Source organism: Canis aureus, chromosome 10 (genome assembly GCF_053574225.1).
Source record: "Canis aureus isolate CA01 chromosome 10, VMU_Caureus_v.1.0, whole genome shotgun sequence".
In the NCBI taxonomy this organism is placed as follows: Eukaryota; Metazoa; Chordata; class Mammalia; order Carnivora; family Canidae; genus Canis; species Canis aureus.
In genome coordinates, this window is record NC_135620.1 from 64,388,987 (window position 1) to 64,409,842 (window position 20,856).

Sequence of the window (20,856 nt, forward strand, 5' to 3'; positions counted from 1 at the left end):
GCTGGCGGGGGCCTTGGCGGGGTGCTGGTGGGGCCAGGCCCGACCCGCAGCCCCAGCCTGTGTTAACAAGAGAGGCGGAGTGTGTTTTGTGCTACATTGTGCGCGTGTTTTAAGCAGAAAGTAGTCTTGAGAGCTTAAATAGAAAACATCTTGAACAATCCGCGCGGTGGTAAACAAACCTGCTATTGAAAGGAAGAATGAGAAGTTGACAATTGCATTATTGTGATCCTGAGTGGGTTCATCAGCTAGGGTTGAGGAATAAAGAAGGCAGAGATAAAAGACTTGAGCAAAATGAATTCGGTGGTGTCATTCCTTTCTTCCTTTGTCTTCAGTTTACACCTGGTAATGAACCCATGGAGGCTCGGAGGTATTGTTCAAGTTTCCTTTTGTTTTATTTTTGTGTGTGTGGCAGGTTTGTTTACAATTTCCAAAGGGGTTTTTCCTCAATCTAGAGGAATACCAATGGAGGAGGGGGCGGGGGAGAACAAGAAGGGAAGGTATTTTAGTATTTTGAAGACAGGAGGTGGCCCCACAGATGAGGGAGGCTGCTCTGTTTTTGTTTTTCTTCTCGAAGAGGCCAACGGGATGGATGGGACTGGTTTCAGCAAATACGGGTTTTACCAAATCCCTCCATGTCCTGCCTCGGGGAATCGTGCTTTGGAAAATTAAGTGTCCATCACATCAGGAGGAGGCTGGTACAGTTTCTATCCCCTTTCCCCCCTGCTTTTTGAAAGGCTTTAAAAAAAAAAAAAAAGGAGCCCTTTGTTTTCTTTTCAAGGAAAGTTACACTGAAATTCATCTGCGTGGTATTCATAGATGTCATTTGTGTCATTCACAGGCAGCTGTAGGTTCCGGGGGACAATGTTGTAGAATGCGTAGCCCCAATGCTCAAAGCCGCGTGTTGGGAAAAGGTTCAAGACCTTTCTTTTACTTTCTCCCACTCTCTCCTATTTTTTTTTTTTTTTTAAGAGACCGAGATGTTTTTCCCCACCTCCCGTCTAGATCAGATTTCTCCACCCCATGCCATGGAAGCTTCTCCGGGTGGAGATTTATGCCTGTCATTTCCCACATTTTCCTCCAAATCGAAAACTTTAAAATACCTTTTAGGGAAACTTGTTTGGAACTTCATTTTATTGGGATTTATGAATAAATCTCCATCTTAATGCTGACTAAGCTTTAAACATCCATTCCAGGAGAACACTATGAGATCTTTATATTTTAAATTTTAAATCACTTGCCTGTGAAGCCATAAAGCATTTTTTATATTTGTGAGTGCCATGTGCTCGAACGTTTCTCTTAAAGATCTTTTTTGGGGGGGGGGGGGTTGGCTTGACTAGTTCTGGGCTGCAGAAGAGGAGATTTACATCATCGACTTTCTCCCAGAGATGCCTGTGTACCTTCTGTGCGTTTATTCATCTCACCTACGGGGACGGGTATCCTGTGGCAGCCCGTTGCCGCGCTGCAATTTCCTTTAGAAAACAGTTTACTTTCTTCCTTCACTTTGAAACCTTTAACCTCAGAGTTTTATTTTTAAATGCTCTGAGCCCTCAAAAGTCAGATGAAAAGAGGTGGCACTTCCTTCCTACCTGCCCTTCCCTAGATCTGTGTTGTAGGATGTAAATGAAGATGAAAGGTGGATCGTAGTTGTCATCTTTAAAAAAAAAAAAAAAATTACATGGCAGTAATGTCAAGGGTTTTCAGGTGTCCGGCCTCCCCAGTGTTCTCTGTGTCCGGTGTCATTTTCCCCGTCTGTCCACAGACTCCTCCTACTCAGAACCTCCAGATGTGCAGCAGCAGTTGAACCACTATCAGTCGGCTGCCCTGGCGAGGAACAACAGCCGCGTCAGCCCCGTGCCCCTTTCTGGGGCCCCCGGGGGTGCCGAGCAGAAAACCGAGGCTGTTCTCCACTGCGAATTCTGTGAATTCTCCTCTGGCTACATCCAGAGCATCAGGCGCCATTACAGGGACAAGCATGGTGGGAAGAAGCTCTTCAAGTGCAAAGACTGCTCCTTTTACACAGGCTTTAAGTAAGTGGCGTGAAGAACTCAGCCTCGAAAAACGAGGTGGCTGCGCCCGCTCCATCCCTCACCACACTCTTCCCTGCGCCATCCTACCCGGAGCTCAGGGAAGGCCCCCTGCCCATGGGGCCTCATACAGGGATTGGGTCTGGTTTTCGCAAAAGGAGGCCAGTTTCCAGAAGACAGCTTTGGGGTTTGTGGAGGGGGTTTGGCATGAAGCGCTATATGTCAGGACAAACCAGTTTCAAAATTAGAACAAATGGGCACCCGAGCAGGGTGAGATCGTGGGAAGGGATTTCTCTGGCCCGGTGCATGAAACAACCCATGTTTTTCCTCCGGAGGACTATCCTCCCTTTTTAAAATCTGTCTTTGGTTAAAAAAACAAAACAAAACAGGTTTTTGAAAGTGAAGTCAAAGTCAAAAGAGAACATCCAAGCCATCGTGATTTCCCTGCTACCCTTTAGAAACTGTATTTCCTAAGATCATATTATTGAAAGCCACCCAGAGAATCAAAACTCCAGCACTGTGAAGACTAGAACTGAACAACTGTAGAGAGATTGTTCCAATCCAGAAAAAGATAATCCAGAGCACCTTTGCTCCTGTGTATAACAGAATTGGTGAACTCAAAGAGTGGAGTGCTTCCCATCACATAATCTAGACTCTTGTGGTTTAATCTCATCCTGTGCAGCGTTGTTTAGGTTAGTGGTTATGAGTTCAGGATGTGGGGCCTGACTACCTGGGTGCGAGTCCCAGCTTTGCCACGGCCTGGCCGTGTGACTTTGGACAAGTCCCTAAGCTTCTCTGTGTCTCCTGTTCCTTATCTGCAAAATAAAGATAGTAATACTGTGCCACTCACAGGACTCTTAGGAGGAGTAAATGAGCCACAGTATCTGAAGTGCTCAGAATAGAGCCTGGTGCAAAGGAAACACTAATAAGTATTATAATATCTTAGAAAGCTATTAGAGTAATATGGTGAGAGATGCTATATTACAGATGGGAAGCTATTATTATCTCTTCCTATTGCAATTAGGGCCTGAGCCTTAGGCCACTCTAGTGCTTCCATACAGACTCCACACAGCGAGGCTGGCAAAGGCAGGCTTCATGGCCAACAGAAAACAGTTGGAAGAAGAAGTTTCTTTTCCACCAATACCGTGGTTGCTGGGATTTGATGGAAAATGTGTTACGTCTCTGACTAGTAATTTGGTTCAGTTGTTTTTCGAATAAATATGCATAAGACCTTAGAACTGAGAAAAGGCTGAAGACTCAGATAACAAGGGCCCGCTGACAGGTGCACATGTTTCCCCTGAGAGAAGCACTGGAGTTAATAAGAAGGGGACCTTGCCCATTAAACTCATGGTTTCATCCATTTTTATGAGACTTTGAAGGCTTTGTAAATGATGAAGTTTTGAAAAGGATGGAGAGGAAGGCAACAATACCCTGCCACCTTCGGCCACCATGATGTCCCAGCCACCTCGCCCTCCCCATCCTTAGGTGTGAAGAGTCACGTAGGCAGCTGGTAAATCAACCGGACTCTAGTCCCCCTCCTTTCAGGCACGATGAGAAATAAGTTCTCATAGGGATTTTGGCTTTATGTTCTTTTTTTTTTTTCTTTTTAAGATTTTATTTATTTATTCAGGAGAGATGCAGAGAGAGACAGCCAGAGACACAGGCAAAGGGAGAAGCAGGCTCCATGCAGGGAGCCTGATATGGGACTTGATCCTGGGACCCCGGGACCACACCCTGAGCCAAAGGCAGACGCTCAACCGCTGAGCCACCCAGGTGTTCCTGGCTTTATGTTCTTAATAGGTGACTTCTAAATCTTCAAGAATAGAAGTGTTTGGGGAAATCCATTTCTTTTCAAACTAAGCCCTGACCCCAGCCAAGTGGCAAACATTTTCAAAAAAGAAGTTACTGCTGCATGACAAAGCTCAGTTACTGGATGAGCGACCGAGGAGCTTGTGGTCAGCAAATATGATTAATTAAGGACCTTGGTTCTGTCCCGTCGAGCCGGGGTGTCACACCTGGAAGACCCGTAGTAAGTCAGCCAGCGGGGGATGGGGATGTGCGAGTGACACGATCCCTTGTCGCACTCACTGCCTCTCTCCCCCCTCACCCCTCTCCTTCTCAGATCTGCTTTTACTATGCACGTGGAAGCTGGGCATTCGGCGGTTCCCGAGGAGGGCCCCAAAGATCTTCGCTGTCCTCTCTGCCTCTATCACACCAAATACAAACGCAACATGATCGACCACATCGTGCTGCACCGAGGTAACCCTCCTAAGTGTGCTTGTCTTGGGGCACCAGGGTGAGGGTGGGTGGCATTACAGAGACCCCCTGTGTCGAGGTGGCAGTTGGCACCTTGGCCCTGGTCCCCTCCTTCCTCACCTTATCTCCAGGCAGGCGATCACAGTGATGGCCACAGTGACAGCCAACGGTAAAAGCCCCTGCCACGAGGATCTCCTCCCCTTGCAGGGAGGCAAAGGTGGTGGGTTCAGCAGTGAGCACTTCTCTGGGGGCTTCCCAGCCTGAGGGGTTTTCACATTCTGACCCCTCTATGCTCACAGCCTTGCTAAGGAAGGAGTGACTGAGAAACAGGATGGACGGGTGGGGACTCATTATAAAAGGCGACGAGCAAACTGGTTGTAAGCAGTTCGGTGATTTCCAAAGCAGAACGTGGAGTCATCCTTGAAACGGATGGAGAGAGAAAATTCTTAAAATGAAAGTGGCCTGGGTACCTATTAGAAATCCCATAGGCTTCAGATTTCAGTCCTGGCTTTAAAGCCTCCTGTATTTACCTGCTCTCCCATCTGTAAGAAGAGATGACAGTCAAGCCTATGAAATAATGAGCCAGGGTCTAGTGTGTTCCGTGGTGGATGCATACTGGGTGTTCCGTACATGTTGCTTCCTGTTGATAAACAGGGATACTTCTTTCAAGTCCTCTTTGGTTTTTCTTTCAGTGGAGTTTACTCTTGGCCAATTAAAACACTGTTAAACAACAGGCTTCCTCTGCATTAGAAGGAAAAATATGTTTATGTAAAAACTACTCTGTCCTAAAAAGATTCGAGCCAGAGGTGAATGGAAAAAGAGGACCAGAATCCTGGTTGCCAGTCTCTCGTGCGGTTCCCATCCACGGATCTTTCATCTTTGCTTTGTTCCTACCCTCCCTCCCTCCTCGTCCACCTCTTCTTTCCAGTCTTCCTTCCTTTGCCTCTAACCTTAGGAGGCTTTTCTGGTTTTGCCACGTGTGCCTCAAAAACAATGAGTGCCTTCTTGCTGTCCTGCTGAGATGTCACTCACCCTGAATTGCTGGAGATTTTTTGAGCATTTTCAAAAGTTTCCAGCATTCACCCGGCGCCACCGTCTTGGGCCATTGCGTGTTGTGACATCTCGCCCACCTCTGCCGCACGCCCCGTGGAAGGCCACATTTAGCGCCCTTGGATTTCCTTCCTCTCTAGGCCACTCTGATGAGATGCGAGGTCACTGCTGCTGCCTGGGACGCCCGCCCACAAGCTGAGAGAAGCAGCGTAGGAACATTTAGGCAGGAAGTCTTGGCCGGGGTGGTCCCATCTGGTGTTCCACCTCAGTCCCCTGGCTTCTGGTCCCCCAGCCCAGGTGTTGTAGTGGCTGTGCGTCCCCGTCACAGTGTGAGGAGAGGCCATGAGTAGCGTTGCTGCTGAGCACACAGAAGCCATGAGACCTCACTTCTGGGGTTGATTCCCTCCGGCTTCCCATACTGCTGCCTGGCGGGATCAGAGCTTCAGTGTCTAATGAGCTCAATGATTTCCCAAGCTGAGCTGAGACTTCAAGAAAGCGGGGGCGGGTGGTGGGGCGGTTGGGGGACGTGGAGAGAGTAAATGCTAAAGCTGAGAAATGCCCTTGTAGTGCTACACTTGACACCAACTCATTCATATCCAACAATATCGTAAGGGCTAGTATTATTACTTGTATTCCCACTTCACTTGCATGAAGCTGAGAAAAACTATGTTTTCTTTGATTTGGTGTAATTATTTGTGGTCATCCCACAAGGGATTTCATATATCTTAAAGATATTTGTGCAAACTACAGGATTAAAACAAATGGGAAATTGAGGCACATGCGGAATAAGAGGTCACTTGCAAGCCCCCTAGACATACAGAGAAGCTCCCCAGGAGTTTGGTGTCTAGTGAATGTAGTGAGGTGCTGTGCACCTGTTAGCGGTGGGCTGCAGGTCTGGCCCTGAGATCCCAGCCTCCCTTGGAAGAGACAAAAAAAAAAAAAAAAATATCAGTTGGATTTCAAATGTTTGTTAAACTTTGGAAATTGTGTTCAGGAGATTTCCAGGGATCCTGGACACTGGAAACCTGAGGATTTCTCCAGTGGGGTCTCCAAAGGGGGCCATGTGTGATCCAGTGTGTAGCATTCCCCCTCCCCCCTACAAATACAGTGGTAAGTCCCACGGGGACAGCGAGAGCTGACCAGTTGAACCGGAGTCACCTGAGCGCTAACCATGCTAGGATTCAACTCCAGGCCTCTGATCCTGTGACCCATGCATCATACTGCCCGTCATTAGTTGCTTACAGTCTCTTCTGTTTATTTGTAGAGGTAACTTATGTTAAAAGAGCCACCTAAATAGATAAATATCTTTATCAGGGTTGGAAAGTGCACAGTCTGGAATGAAGGGGCATTTCAGGCTTGGCAGTAATAATAACAACATTAACAACAGCAAATTACTATTACTGAGTGTTTTGCTAGTAGCAGGTGCTGTACTAAGTGAGTCCAATATGCCATTTTATGGAATTCTCACAAAACCCTATATGGCACAGGTATTACTGTTTTCCCCAATAACAAGGATAAAAGGTACAGAGAGATTGAGTGTGACCGAAGGTCCAAATGACTAATAAGTGACCCAGCTGGGATCTGAACCCATACTTGCCTGCCCCACAGCCCAGGCCTATAACTACCAGGCATCACTGTCTCTCCCCTGGGATGGTGGCTGTGGCAGCTGGGTCTGAGGGTGGAATCATCTGTGGGGTTGGAGGTCAGAGATGAGGACCACTGCACCACAGATGGCAGGGTGCCTCAGGACAGCCATGTCTGCCATCTGTGTCCTGGCCTGGCTTTGGTGTCCATCTCCACTCAAAATGGCATCTTGGTGGGAAACTGGTCTTGACAAGTCAAGACCAGGGCTGGGTGTTTGCCTTGAAATTTCAAGACAGGGTTGATCTCAAAGTAACAAGATGTGGCTCTTTCTGCACCTGTGCTCTCCTTGCTCTGTGGATGAGTAAACATCTTTGGTCTCCAGGGCGTGCAGTGAGAGAGCTTTCCGAGGCCTTGGTTAATTAAAATACTTGGGATGAAAGGGAAGAAAAACAACTTCTCAACTTGAGATATTGCTTGCAAGAATAGTTTCCTTAGCTTTTTATCCCGACAGAAGGGTGTATTTAAATAGGGAGGAAAGAGAAGAGAATCCGTTTCACTCATGGGAAATCTGAATGAGAAATGGTCGTGGGTTTATGTTAGCTGTAGCTAAAGAGAGCATACTGTTTGCCCATGCATTCAGCAAGCATTCATTACTTGCTTGTTACATGCTATACTATGCTGGGTTTTTGGGCAAGATGAGGTAAGACCCAGTACCTGCCCTCCTCAAGAAGATGAAGCATGTGTGTAAGTCTACGTACAGAAGGTAGTGAGTGACGGGTATCTAGGAGATTCATGGTGGCAGGTGTATTTGTGTTTGGAGTAGAGAAAGGTGGTGAAGGGTGACTTTCAAACTGAGCCATGATGACATTTCAACAGGCAAAGAAGATTGAAGGTGGGGTATATGAGTTTCCTGGGTGGCTTGAAACAACAATGAACTGTCACTGCTCTGGGACCTACAAGTCTGATGTCAAGGTGACAGCATGACCGTGCTCCTTCTGAAGACTCTAGACAAGAATCCTCCCTCGGCCCTTCCTCGCTTCAGGGGGCTCCTGACATCCTTGCCTTACAGCTGTGTCATTCCGGTTTCTGCACCTGTCCTCACATGGCCATCTTCCCTGTGTGTGTCTTCTGTGTGGCCTCTCCCTTTTCCCAAGAACCTATTCATTGAATTTAGGGCCCACTGCAAACCACTGTGACCTCATCCTGACTAGTTACATCTGCAAAGAACTTATGTCCCAATAAGATCATATTTTGAGGTTCCGGGTACACATAAATTTCTGAGGGACACTGTTGGTGTCCCTCATGGTGGAGGGGGGTTTAAACCGGTGAGGTAGGTGGGAACTAGATGTGTTGACAGAGTTGTATTAGAGAGTTCTGAGGCGGGCTGAAGGGAATAGGGGTCAAGGCAGGTAAAGTGTGTTCTGGCAAATTAGGTAGGGCTTGGAGACCAATGTACGAGTTTGAACTCAGACAGATGGGAAACCAGGGTACCTGATGAATACCAGTTTAGCAAAGGTTGAAGCCAAGGATTGGTAGACCCATTTCTTTGAGGAACTTAGGTGATCACTTCTCAGCCTTTTAGCTAAGATCATGTGTAGGAACTTAGGTGAGACCAACATTTGGTGAGATTGGCCCTAATTGGACCAGTTTAGAAAGGGAAAAATCAAGCCCTGAGATTTTTGTTTGAAGGAAAAAGTTGGAGGTAGGACTTCTTGGTGGATTTTCGTTTAATGGAACACGTAATTATGGAACATTCACTATATGCTGGCAGTGTTTTAGGCCCTAGAGATACAGCCGTGAAGTCAGGCAAGGTCCATGCACTGAAGGAACTTGAACTTTAATGGGAAGAGACAGTGAACAGGCAATAATTTCATGAGTGCATTTCCACTGAGTTTATCAGTTTATCAGCACCACTCGAAGTATGATGCCTCATGCACAGCTTTGCCTGTGTGTACCTTGCATACCTACAGTGCACCTGGAAAGTTGGGTACAGATTGAATTGTAGGGATAAAACAGTTTTGCCAGGTATTTTTATTTATAATTCCTGAACTGTGTAATCACTGATGCTGGTCTCCAGTTGGCATGGTAACTTAAAGCTTCTGCTTCCCAACCTTTAACCCCAATACCTAGGCAAACAATGAATTTTAACTGAATCCTGTAGGTGGGTCTCTTTGGGGAACAAAACTAATCTCCCTAAATTTACCTTATCGGTATCATTTTTCTTAAGGAAAAAAAAAGTCTACAGTGAAATCACTAGTCTTTCATTTGATTCAGTGAAATTACAGGTTCCCCTGTATCCCCACCAAATGCTTCGCCTGTTAGAACTACAGGTGTGGTTCCAGCTTTCTCTGGCTTGACGGCGGTAGCCTGGCTAACATCAAATTAATCACTTCATACCAGGAGCTGTTGTCCTTATGTTTATGTGTGTCCGTTTATGGTTATGTTTTGGAATAATTTTTTTTTTTTTTTTTTTTTTAAGAAACGATTATTTTCTTAATGGCTTTCTAGTACTCAACTTTTGTCACTTGTTTGGCTGAGAGTAATGGGTGGGACTTTGGTTTGGTCCAAAGAGGGTCTTGGCCCGTTAGCATGACCATTTGCATATGGAGTTTGTTGGCGTGAATGACTTCCAGATCTCTCCCTGCTTCGTTCAGACTTGGCATGTTGTGGGGAGGAAACCCAAGTGTGTTGCGGTCTGCCTTTTCAGGAAGAATTTTCACTTGGTGATTCTGGATTCCACAGTGATGTGGTTTTTCTCTGTTTGGAGCAAAAGTGACCCTCCGCCCTCCTTCTAGTTGCAACTCCGCAGATCTTTCCACTGGGCACCACGGGAGTTTGTCGGCACACACTTGTAGGCTCCTTTGCGCCTTAGTTCCCACAGTCTTCCATGTGGCATTACTCTTGGGGTTTATGTCCAGCTGTAGCACCAAGCGGCTTTTGAGTAGGAAGAGATGAGAGACACAACCTATCTTGTAGTCAAACTGGTGAAGTCATAATATTTTTGCAGCCAGCTCTGAAAGCTGAGTCACAATGAGTGTGATTCAAGCCTTGATTTCTTACCCAAGGTAATTTTGAGAGGTGTGAAGTCAAGAAAGAGCCACAGTTGTCGCTGCCTCCATAGAAAAAAAAAGTCCTGAGCACTGAGCTTCTGTAGCCAAGACAGGGCTCCATCCATACCTGGAAACATTCCAGTCTCTAACTTTATGTCCTTGACTCGCCTCAATAATGAATAACCTCATTCAGAAAACAGTGTCGGTGATTTGCCCGCCTTTCCAAGTCTGTCTTGTTTTTTTGTTTTTGTTTTTTTTTTTATCTTTGTCATGTTAGCCCTGGTTTTAGAAAGGAGAAAAATTAACTTTTTTTTCTAAGATAAATATCTTAGTAAAAATCCACGTAACCAGGAGACTTGGAATGTTGGTGATGTCTTAGTTTGGAAATGGGAAGTCTTAGGTTTCTGGGTTTGTAGGTATGCGGGAACTTACCATTTATCTAATTCAGATAGAAATGGTTGCCTTGCTTTTGTACTCTTCAATGATTAGGAATAAAAGGCTTATAAATAAACGGCATGCAGAGTGGATGCCCCAGGAGAGTTCTTTTCAGGGGTGAAGGAAGAGGGCCCCGGCTCAGGGTCGACAGGAGACCTGTGCTCCCAGGTCACAACTTTGTTCTGAACCAGAGGCATGACTTTGAGAAAGTAGTTCCACAGACCTGTCCTCAGCTTCCACATCAGGAAACGAAAGGTAATAAAACTGGCTTCGCAGAGTGTTTGGAGAATAAAAAAGTGACAGTGAGAGGAGAATACCTAACATTGCTTGAGACGTAGCACGCTCTTGGTAAACTGCTGTGATCATTTGCATGAATGATTATTTTTTAAGCTCCGGAGTATCTTGAGCACTCGTGCCTTTTTGTGTAAAATGCACTTAGGCGCACGTAGTGAAATCGGAAACTGCAAAGAAAACTAACCAGGGTGGCAGAGGAATTGAGAGGGAGACCCATAAAAACCAAGTCTGAAAGACACAATTCTTTACGGGGAGAAGTGAAGAGCGGAGGCCGACTGCGTGCCTGTGTCCCAGGTGCTCGAGGCACCGTCACGGGGACTGTCATAGCAGCTGTTGTCCGTCTCCACTGGGGTCGCCTGAGCCGGAGCGTGGAAGCAATAGAAATGACCAAGTACACATCGGGGCCCAAACACAGGGGGAGAGCAGAAGGGGCTGCGGTGTCCAGGAAGGAGCCGGGAAAGTTCATGTCCGCACTGCCCGTGGGGCCGGTCCCAGGGCTTCGGGGTGGGCCCCAGTTGCTCATGGCTCATGTCCATGCGTGTCTCCCCCAGAGTGGTGGGAGGCGATGCCCAACACTTGGTGTCAAGCATTGCCTCCTCGGGGGGCACCTGCTTGGAGGCATTTTTGGTCATCACAACGGGGAGGCAAGAGGGGTCTCCTGGCAAATGTTGAGATAGAGGCCAGGGAACCTGATGAACATCCTCGGGTGCATGGGACAGCCCCCCGTCTAAAGACCTGTTTGGCCTCAAAATGTCAGTAGTGCTGCTGTGGACAAACCCTGGTGTGGGGCTGGAACACGGTAGCTCGGGCCCTCCTAAGGCTCTAGCTGGCTGATGCCAAAGCATTTTTTTTTCCTCGGATTACACCAAACCATGGAACTGAATGGTTAGAAGACTGTTAAACATTTGCTATTCTAAGAAAATGTGTGGATTACATTATAATCATGTGTTTCTTAGCTGTCTGCTCTACTTTGGTTTAAAAATATTTATATTTCTAAATAAGCGACTGACTCTTTGTATAGGGAAAATAACATATGCATTAGAGCTCCGGGGAGTATGTAGCAGACACCACCTTCCACGCTTCCTCTGGCCGGCTTTTTGCTGGCCAATTAATCGCTGTATTCGAGGACTCGCAAGGCGGGGACCGCCTGCCCTGCAGGGAGAACGTGGTGGTTGACACTCGGGCCTGGTTTGGGTGGCGAGGGTTCCCCGGGGGCCGGGCCGGCCGACGACAAAGGGTGAGCTGCATCAGTGCACAAAACACGGACGCCTGGAAACGTTGCTACTCAGTGACTCTGAGAATAAATCACGCGTTCGTGACTTAATAATACATTGCTGTTTCTAAATAATATAAGTATATGTTGTGTGCGTCCATTTGTAAACTTCCAGAGTCTTCTGAAATCCAGACACAGCATGAAAACACACGCTATATTTGATCCTTGCATAAATAGCACAGATTTTAATTTTATCCCAGTTATGGATATCTGGCGCGTGCGCCGATACTCTGGGCAGACTGGTGTGAAATTTAATTTGAGCAGTTAAACACAAGGGTAAGAGAGTGCAAAATAAACAAGCACACGCATTTCCAGCCCTACAGCATTTGGTATGTTAATGGGAAAAGCACCCAAATCCTCTCCCTCTTTTATTTTTTCCCTTGTGACAATCAGATTACAGATTGTCTGAAAAGGCACAAATCCTCCCTATCTCCCACGCTACCCCCTGCCTCCCCCCCACACACACCCCCAAATGCTGCCCGCAGCCATTTCATTTGTGAGCTTCCCCTAGTTAGAGAGCCGGAGTTTTAGTGAATGAAAATGTACAGGTCCTTTGTTTTTAGATCTGTTGTTAGATCAGAGTCCCTTGGTTTCAGGATAAGGAAGACCGTCTCCTTGAGAACAGCTCGGAAGGGGAAGCGGGAGTGGAAGTGGAAACCGTGCGACATAAAGGACTTGCAGTTCTGCAGGCGGGGGTCAGAACTCAGCCGGGCCGGTGACCACGTCTGTGTGACCGTTGGGAAGTTACTAAGAGCCTCGTTCCTGCCTTTACTAATCTGTAAAAACAGGAATAACGCCGGCGCTCTTAGAGTTGCCAGGAAGGTGCACGGTAGTGGCACACGGGCGGTTGGGCGCTGGCACTGTCCCTTCTACTTAGAGACGCGGGGTCCCGCCCGGCTGGCACTTAGCGAGGAAGCGGGGAGTGCGGACAGTTGCCGGCCACGGTCTTCGGGGCTCTAAGACGCAGTAGCCACCCCTGTCCCGTCTTAGAGCCTCCTGCACTCAGCAGTTACTGAGCACCTTGCAGGCCGCTCCCGACAGACCCCTGGGAGGCAGCCGGGCTGGCTGGGTTTCCTCCCACCTGCCAGGGAAGGAGCGTGGGCTTGAACCAGCAAAACTTCCCATCTTTCCGTCCGTTTTGTCTCCACAGAAGAGCGAGTCGTCCCCATCGAGGTGTGCCGTTCCAAGCTGTCGAAATACTTGCAGGGAGTGGTTTTCCGCTGTGATAAGTGTACCTTCACCTGCTCCAGCGACGAGAGCCTCCAGCAACACATAGAAAAGCACAATGAACTGAAACCTTACAAATGCCAGCTCTGCTACTACGAGACCAAGCACACGGAAGAACTGGACAGCCACCTTCGGGACGAGCATAAGGTACCTGCCAGGGGCTTCCTGCAGCCCCCCTCCCCTCCCCCCCTCCCGGCCGCCCTCAGCACACCTGTGGGGTTGGGCCTGGCGAGAGGACAGAGCCCAATGCAGTCCCCCCCACCGTGTGCAAGTCAGAGACGGACTAAAAGAATGTTCAGCGTGAAGTTCCGTATTTTTTCCGAGATGAAAGAAAGAAAAGGTCATTTTAGAAAACGGGAACCTATAGGTGGGGATAAGGAACATCGCCCCTAATGCTGCCACCCAAATCTACCTGCTTAACTTTTTTTTTTTTTTTTACCTCTTCTCTGCCCACTTTCCCTTGTTTTACATAATTCAGACTAGACCACACATGTAATAGTGTGTCGTCCCTACAATTTTTTTTTTTTTTTTTTTTTTTTACTTAACAGGAATATTTTTCCGTATCATTTTATAAACGTAGCATCACTGGAATTGGCGAACTTTTTCTGTAAAGAACCAGATAGTAAATATTTTAGGCTTTGCGGGCCAGATGGTCTCAATGGCAGCTCCTCAACTCTGCCCTTTGTAGCGAGAAAGCAGCAACAGACAAGACATAAATGAATGGGCCTGGCTGGGTTCCAGTGAGACTTTATTTACGGGAGTGGGTGGCAGGCTGTGGTCCTGTCGCTGCTGGGCCCTGATCTGATGGCCATGCCACCTTGTCCCTCAACCACGTAGGTCATTTCCCAGTACTTTGCTAACTACTGAGATGTTCCAAAGCGTTGCTATTCGTGTCTAAACGGTGTGAGGGCTGTAAAATACATGTTTTATTTGAGGAGGACGAGAACACGTCAGTACAAGACCTAAAATACGGGGTTTGTAAAAAAACTTCTGATGATTAGGAAGGTTTGCCGATCAAGAAGCAAAATCTTACAGGACAGCGTCCAAGGGCTTATCTGGCACCCAGCAGGGAATTGAGATGCTTGCTTCTGGTCTTGTGGATAGCCCAGAGGGCACTGGAGCTACAATTTGCATTTGTTTCATGAAAAAAAAAGCCTATTGAAATGTTTTCTGATTAACCCAAAAATCCAAAATCTCCAGGGAATGTTTACTTAAGGCACAATGAGAAGAAGGGCTTTCGATAATTTCCTTTTTTCTTTGCTCTGTGTCCTCCTGATCTTCCCCGGCCTTGCAACCCCAAGTGATCAAGATTTTAGTCTGAATCATCTGCGCCCAAGGGGTAGAATTTTTCTGTGAGGTGTTGAGAGAGAAGGCTGAGCTCTATCACCCATCCACCACGAAGTGGTTTCGTGGTCACTTTTCTGCTTGGGAATGCATTCATTTTCTAATGTGTTTGCCCAAAAATGAAAGCAGGGGAGAAAAGCCTGACTTTACCTCACTGAAAAACTTTCTCGCGTCCTTTCTTAGTCAAACTTCCTGGACATCTCTGCCTCCAAACTCAAAGGAAAATCGCTCATCCATTTCAAACCGAGCTTTCCACATTTATGCACATGGACCTTATTTATGTAACCACCTCAGATCTCTTTATTATAGTGTTCAGCCTTTGGGCTGGTATTTTGGGAGAGAGCAAACCAGGAAGATAAATCCTCCCGTTACCCAGTTGCTCTGAGTCACTGCTGAGAAGGTTAGAACCAGACACATGTGGACTCGGGGGTTTTCCTGAGGAGGCATGGAAGGCTGGGGCTTCAGGATACCCAACAGGGAAATGGGCTGCTCCAGAAAAGAGGGCCCCAATTCAGAGCTTTTGGAAGCAAACAGACCTAGGTTTGAGTCTTGTCTCCACGACTTAACCATACAACTTCAGCAAGTTACTTAAGTTGTATGTGTTCTCTAATTTATCTGTTCTCTGATTTTTTCTTTTTAAGATTTTATTTACTTAGTTTGAAAGAGAAAAACAGAGCATGAGCAGGAGGAGGGGCAGAGGGAGAGGAAGAAACAGAGTCTCGGCCAAGCAGGGATCCATCCCAGGACTCTTGGATCAAGACCTGAGCCCAAGACAGGTGCTTAACCAACTAAGTCACTCAGGTGCCCCCATTCTCTGATTTCTATGAGAGTTGTTTTATCTTTCCCAGAAGTTTTGTAAGAGTAAATGAAGTCCTGGTATATCCCACACTTTGAGACTTAATGTGTTCCTCAGTCTACTAAAGAATTGAGCTGTAGGGACGCCTGGGTGCTCAGTGGTTGAGCATCTGCCTTTGGCTCGGGTCATGATCTTGGGGTCCTGGGATCAAGTCCTGCATCAGGCTGCCCGCAGGGAACCTGCTTCTCCCTCTGCCTGTGTCTCTGACTCTCTCTGTGTTTCTCATGAATAAATAAATAAAATTTTAAAAAGTAAAAGAATAAAAAACAGAAATGAGCTATGGTATCTCTCAGAAAGGCAGTCAGGTTCCCCAAGAACTGAAATATATTTTAAAAATCACTAATTATACCTTACATCTTAGATATGGTCTTTGATGTTATATTTTCACTAGGCCATGTTATGTTCTTTAATTTTACTCTCTCTCATGGTTGACCAGCCTATTAAGCCCAATGAGCACCTAATTGAGGCTAAAGAATTGCCACTTCCAGCATGCGTAATAATTTTCATCTTGGCCTCAAATGTTGTTAAGTGTATGAGATGTGTGCTTATTACTGATGGCAGCGCTTTCTTTTTCCCATTTTCTGTTCCTTCATTTCTAAATGATGGGTACAAAATGCAGTTGGAATTTCTAAATAATTATCCAAACAGTATTTGACAAACAAGGAGAGCAGTGCTGCTGAAAGAGAGGTTATGAGTGGTAGGTGACGACATAAGCTGGTTAAACACAGTCACTCACTGTGGTGATCTGAGCATTTATGAAAGGGGTATGAAGAGTGTCACTGTACGGTGTACTAAAGTGAAGTTTGCTAATAATTCAAATATAAAAATTAAGGGGGACACCTGGGTGGCTCAGTGGTTGACTGTCTACCTTTGGCTCAGATTGTGATCCTGGGGTCCTGGAATTGAGTCCTGCATTGGGCTTCCCGCAGGGAGCCTGCTTCTCCCTCTGCCTATGTCTCTGCCTCTCCCTCTGTGTCTCTCCTGAATAAATAAATAAAATCTTTAAAAAAAAAATTTATATATATGTATGCATATAAAAACTTTTTATACACATATATATAAAGGTCAAGGTCATAAGGCAAGAACAAGAAATGAAAGCCCTAAGAATTGGAAGGAAGAAATGAGATCACCTGTGTTCACAGACAAGGTGATCTTTGTACAGAGAAAAATCCTAGAAGTAATCTATAAAAGAAAACCTGCTGGAATACTAGTGAGTATAGCAGAGTTGGTTGCAGGATACAAGGTCAGTATGCAAAAATCAAGTCCATGTCTGCATACCAGAAACGGAAATCTGAGAATGAAATTTGATTAATTTCGTTACAGTAACATGAAAAAGAATAAAACATTCAAAGTAAATTTGTCATAGGAACTATGAAAGCTGTGTGCTGAAAATTAGAAAATGTTATTGAGAGAAATAACAGAACAAAATTAATGCAACATATACTGTATTGACTGGATGAGAGGACTCAGTATTGGCATTTCTCCCCAAATCAACCTACAGATCCAACGGAATCTCTATCAAAATCTCTTCTTTGATGCAAGTTGACAAGCTGATACTAAGATGTAAATACAGAGGACCTAGAATAGCCTAACTAGCATGGGAAAAAAAAAAAAAATTGGAGGAATTCACACTTCCTGATTTCAAATTCTTCCGTAAAGCTACAGTACTCCAGAGCATGTGGTATTGGCATAAGGATAGATGCCTGGATCAGTGATGTAGAAGGAAAAGACCAGAAATCAACCCTCAGCTATGTGGTCAGTTCATTTGTTTATTTTTTATTTTTATTTTTATTTTTTTACCAAAAGTAGCAAGGTAATAAGGAAAGGATAGTTCTTCAACAAATAGTGCTTGAACACTTGGATATCCACATACAAAATAATGATCGCTGACCCTTAATTCACTCCCAACACAAAATTTAAATCAAAATAGATCGTAAACCTCAGTGTCTGAACTGAAACCAGAAAACTTCTGCAAAAATAATAGAAAATCTCGAAGGCAAGCAACGGATTGGAAGCAAATATCTGCAAAGTAATTATCTAGCAAAGGTTTTTAACCAAAATATACAAACTTTACAACGTAATAGTAAGAAAATAAAAATCCAATTAAGAATGAGAAAAATACCTGAATAGACACTTTACCTGTGAGGATACACCAATGGCAGGTGATCGTATGAAAAGAGGTCCAATAAGAGTCATCATTAGGGAAATGCGAAATAAAACAGCAGAAAGATATCACTACCCGACTGTGCAAATGGTTGAAAGTAAGAAGACTGATAGTGCCAAAGTGTTGGTAAGGATGTGGAGAAACTGGAACTCTCATGTGGCGCTGGTTGGAATGTAAAATGGCATGTTCACTTTGGAACATTTTGGCAATTTGTTTAAAAGTGAAACGTACACTTCCCATCTGATCTAGCGAGTCTACTGCCCTGTAAAGTGGATGGATAAACAAAAGGTGCTATATCCGTACAACGGGGATACTACTTACCAATTAAAAAGAAATGAGCCTACTGATACATGTAGCATCATGGATAAATCTCAAGAGCGTCATGTCAAGCGGACAGGAGCCAGACATGAAAGATCACATGTTGCATGATTCCATTTATACAAAGTTTCTAGAAAAGGCAAAACTGTGGAGACAAAGCCGATCGGAGGTTGCTTGGGGCTTGAGGTTGGGAGATGGATTGCAGAGGTTATGAGGGAACTCCTCTAATAGAAGAACCAGATTGTGGTGAGGGTTGCACAGATGCATCAATTTAGTAAAACTCCCTGAACTATTTAAAACAGATGACTTGTATGGTGAGTAAATTATACCTCATACCTAAAAGATTCGAGTTTCCCAGGACTTGACACCTACAGGAGAGCCTCAGTCATGTTAATTTCCTACAGACTTTCTTTTATAAATTTGATCCTGGGAACAGATCTACAAGATGCTGGAGATCCAGATTATTGTGTAACCTGCCACAAATAACGTGTGCAGGAGACTTAGCAATTGGTTCTAAAGTAAGGTTTACTGCTTCCCCCCACCCCTGCCCCCAAGTTGGACTATATGCTGAGTGCATTGCTCATTATATTCTTCCACAAATGGCTTTAGGTGATTTTGTGTAGTGGAGAGAATCTATAGAAAAAACTAAGAGATACTGTAGGATGTTTTCAGTCCAAGGATTTTATTAGAAAGACCTGGACACCCCAACCTTTAGAATTCGCCTGCAAAGCCCGTAGAGTTCACCTGCAAAGCCCATAGACCTGTCATTCATGGACTAGTCAGAATCCTGGTACAACAGGAAGGATCCTTGAAGTCAAATGCACCTTTCTATTTAAGAATCGGATTCCCAGGAGCCCTGGATGCACGCTGCCATGTTTATCCTCAGAAGCCGAGTGAAGTAGAAGAGGGATGACAGTAACCCTCATTTTTTACATGACACACAGCATCTTGTCTTCCTAGACCTTTATCTTTGCACCAGTGACCAAAGACTCACTTGCAATCTCTTGGAATCTAAAGTAAACAGTACAGGCTATTTGAAATTTTATTTTTTCGCCCTTCAGTTCTGTTTTCTCCAGTCTCACTGGGTCTTGTAGAGGCCGACTGCTCCATGCCTTCAATCCCTCCCTCCTTCGTTCCTTGCCTCCCTCCCTGTCTCTTTCTCTCTCTCTCTCTCTCTCTCTCTCTCTCTCTCTCTCTCTCTCTCCTCCCCCCAACACACACAGTGAAGTCATACATCAGTGGCACCATTTATTAGTAATGCTAGTGAAAGATGAAGACCACATATTCAAGAACCTCAAAGTCATGAAGAATGAAAAAAAAAAAAAAAAAGATCTTGTACTTCTCACATTTAAGAAACACATTTTTTTTTTAAAGAAAGTTTAAGTATATGCAGTACCTTGTTAGTGTTCTTTATGGTTCTGAAGTCTCTTTGCTAGTTTAAGGAACATAAAAATATATTATCTCTAACTTGGTTTGCTCATAAAATTGTCATGTTCGCTATATTAAATTTAGAAGGATAGTCTATTCAGGCAATACACATTCACTAATTGAATTTACTTTGAAATGTTTTTAATTTTTTATACAAATGGAGCCTCAGGCGGCCGAACTCTAAGGAACTCGTATCTTTTACTCTTACTTTTTGCCAGTTTGGGAGAAGCAGCTGAACATTAAGCTCAGGAGGAATCACCAACATTTCAGTTATGCCAATAAAATTGTTTAGCTTTCTGGACTAGTGAAATCCACAGCGGCAGAAGAATCCCATAGGACATTTGTGTCCAGCAAAGGAAAGGAGAAAAAATAAAACAAAAGAAGAACCTTCCCCTGATTCCAGATCATAAAACACACCTTTGGCCACAGTTTTTGGGATTGTATTTAATTTTGGAACTGAATGCCAGCAGCTGTATCATGATCGCCTGTGAGGATTTGTGTGAGCTGGAGGTTTCTCCTGAAGATTACGTCACTTCAACTCTGCTTTCCCTTATATTGGGCTTGCTTCTTGATCTGTCAGCCACAGACCCGGTTTCTTTCATGAATTTTGGAAGACCGAGAAATCAGAAGTAGACGATCAAGAGAGGTTGGACCATTTGTCAGAGGGACGTGCCTAGCAGAACCTCACATGGTGTTTTTCCAGCAGACATTTGCAAGTGTTCTTCGCCTATATCTTTTGAACTGTCCACTAAACTCTCCAAAGTGAATTGCTCCTGCTTCCAAGCTTCCACAGGCCTGTTCTTTCTCTGTAAAGGCACATATCTCGTCCTGCCTCAACTTACACCCCGTAACTCATTTTAACAAGTCTCTATCTTGCCATCGGATGCAACGTTCTTAAAATGGAAACCATGTTATTTATCTGTCTTTTCTTCCAACACCTGGTCCTAGTACCCTGCATACAGTAAAGTGTCTGGTTGCTGTTTGCTAAATAAATCAATATTATGAAATCGCTTTTCCAATCGGAAATTTCAAGTATCCCGTTTGTTCACATAAGCAAAATGTGGAAGCACCATCCACATCTTTGCCCTCTGGATTTCAAGTTCAGGGGATTAGCAACAGCTCAGTTCGCCAGCACTGAAGTTCTTTGACTTTCTTGACGATACCTTTCACTTGGCTTTCTTGAGTACTTGCGACTGCAGTTATCCCAAGAGTCTCAAAATGACTTAGTTTTGTCTGGGCTTTTGCCAAGTTAGGATGGGCAGAAGCATGTTTTCTGCTTCTGACTCAGTGATTACAAAAGAAACTAGATATTCTCCTTGACCTCTGTGCTCTATAGCCTCCTGGGTACTTTGCCAGCCTTTATTCTTACTGTGCTTAGAAAGGTTTTTATTTTGAAGAAAAATTCTCAAAAGATGCTACTCCTCTATTCAATCGAATTTGCAATGTTACAGTCGCAGTGCTTTTTTTCTGTCTCCTTCTAGTGTTCAGTTGGCATCCCATGGATAATTTTTACATGTTTTGTAAGTTTGCATTTCTACAGATGATTTGCATTA

At 45.0% G+C, this 20,856-nt stretch overlaps 1 protein-coding gene across 9 annotated transcripts in view; it reads left to right on the forward strand.

Annotated features, from left to right (window-relative positions):
* ZNF462 (zinc finger protein 462) overlaps nucleotides 1-20,856 on the forward strand; it is a 135,964-nt gene that overhangs the window by 99,530 nt on the left and 15,578 nt on the right. For all 9 annotated transcript variants that reach the window (XR_013388248.1, XM_077912805.1, XM_077912808.1 and 6 more), the window contains 3 exons: nucleotides 1,760-2,027; nucleotides 4,147-4,283; nucleotides 13,117-13,340. Coding sequence is in view for 8 of the 9 variants with exons in the window: in XM_077912805.1 (XP_077768931.1) it covers nucleotides 1,760-2,027; nucleotides 4,147-4,283; nucleotides 13,117-13,340 (629 nt within the window). In the remaining variant the exon portion in view is untranslated. The remainder of the gene's footprint in view (nucleotides 1-1,759; nucleotides 2,028-4,146; nucleotides 4,284-13,116; nucleotides 13,341-20,856) is intronic.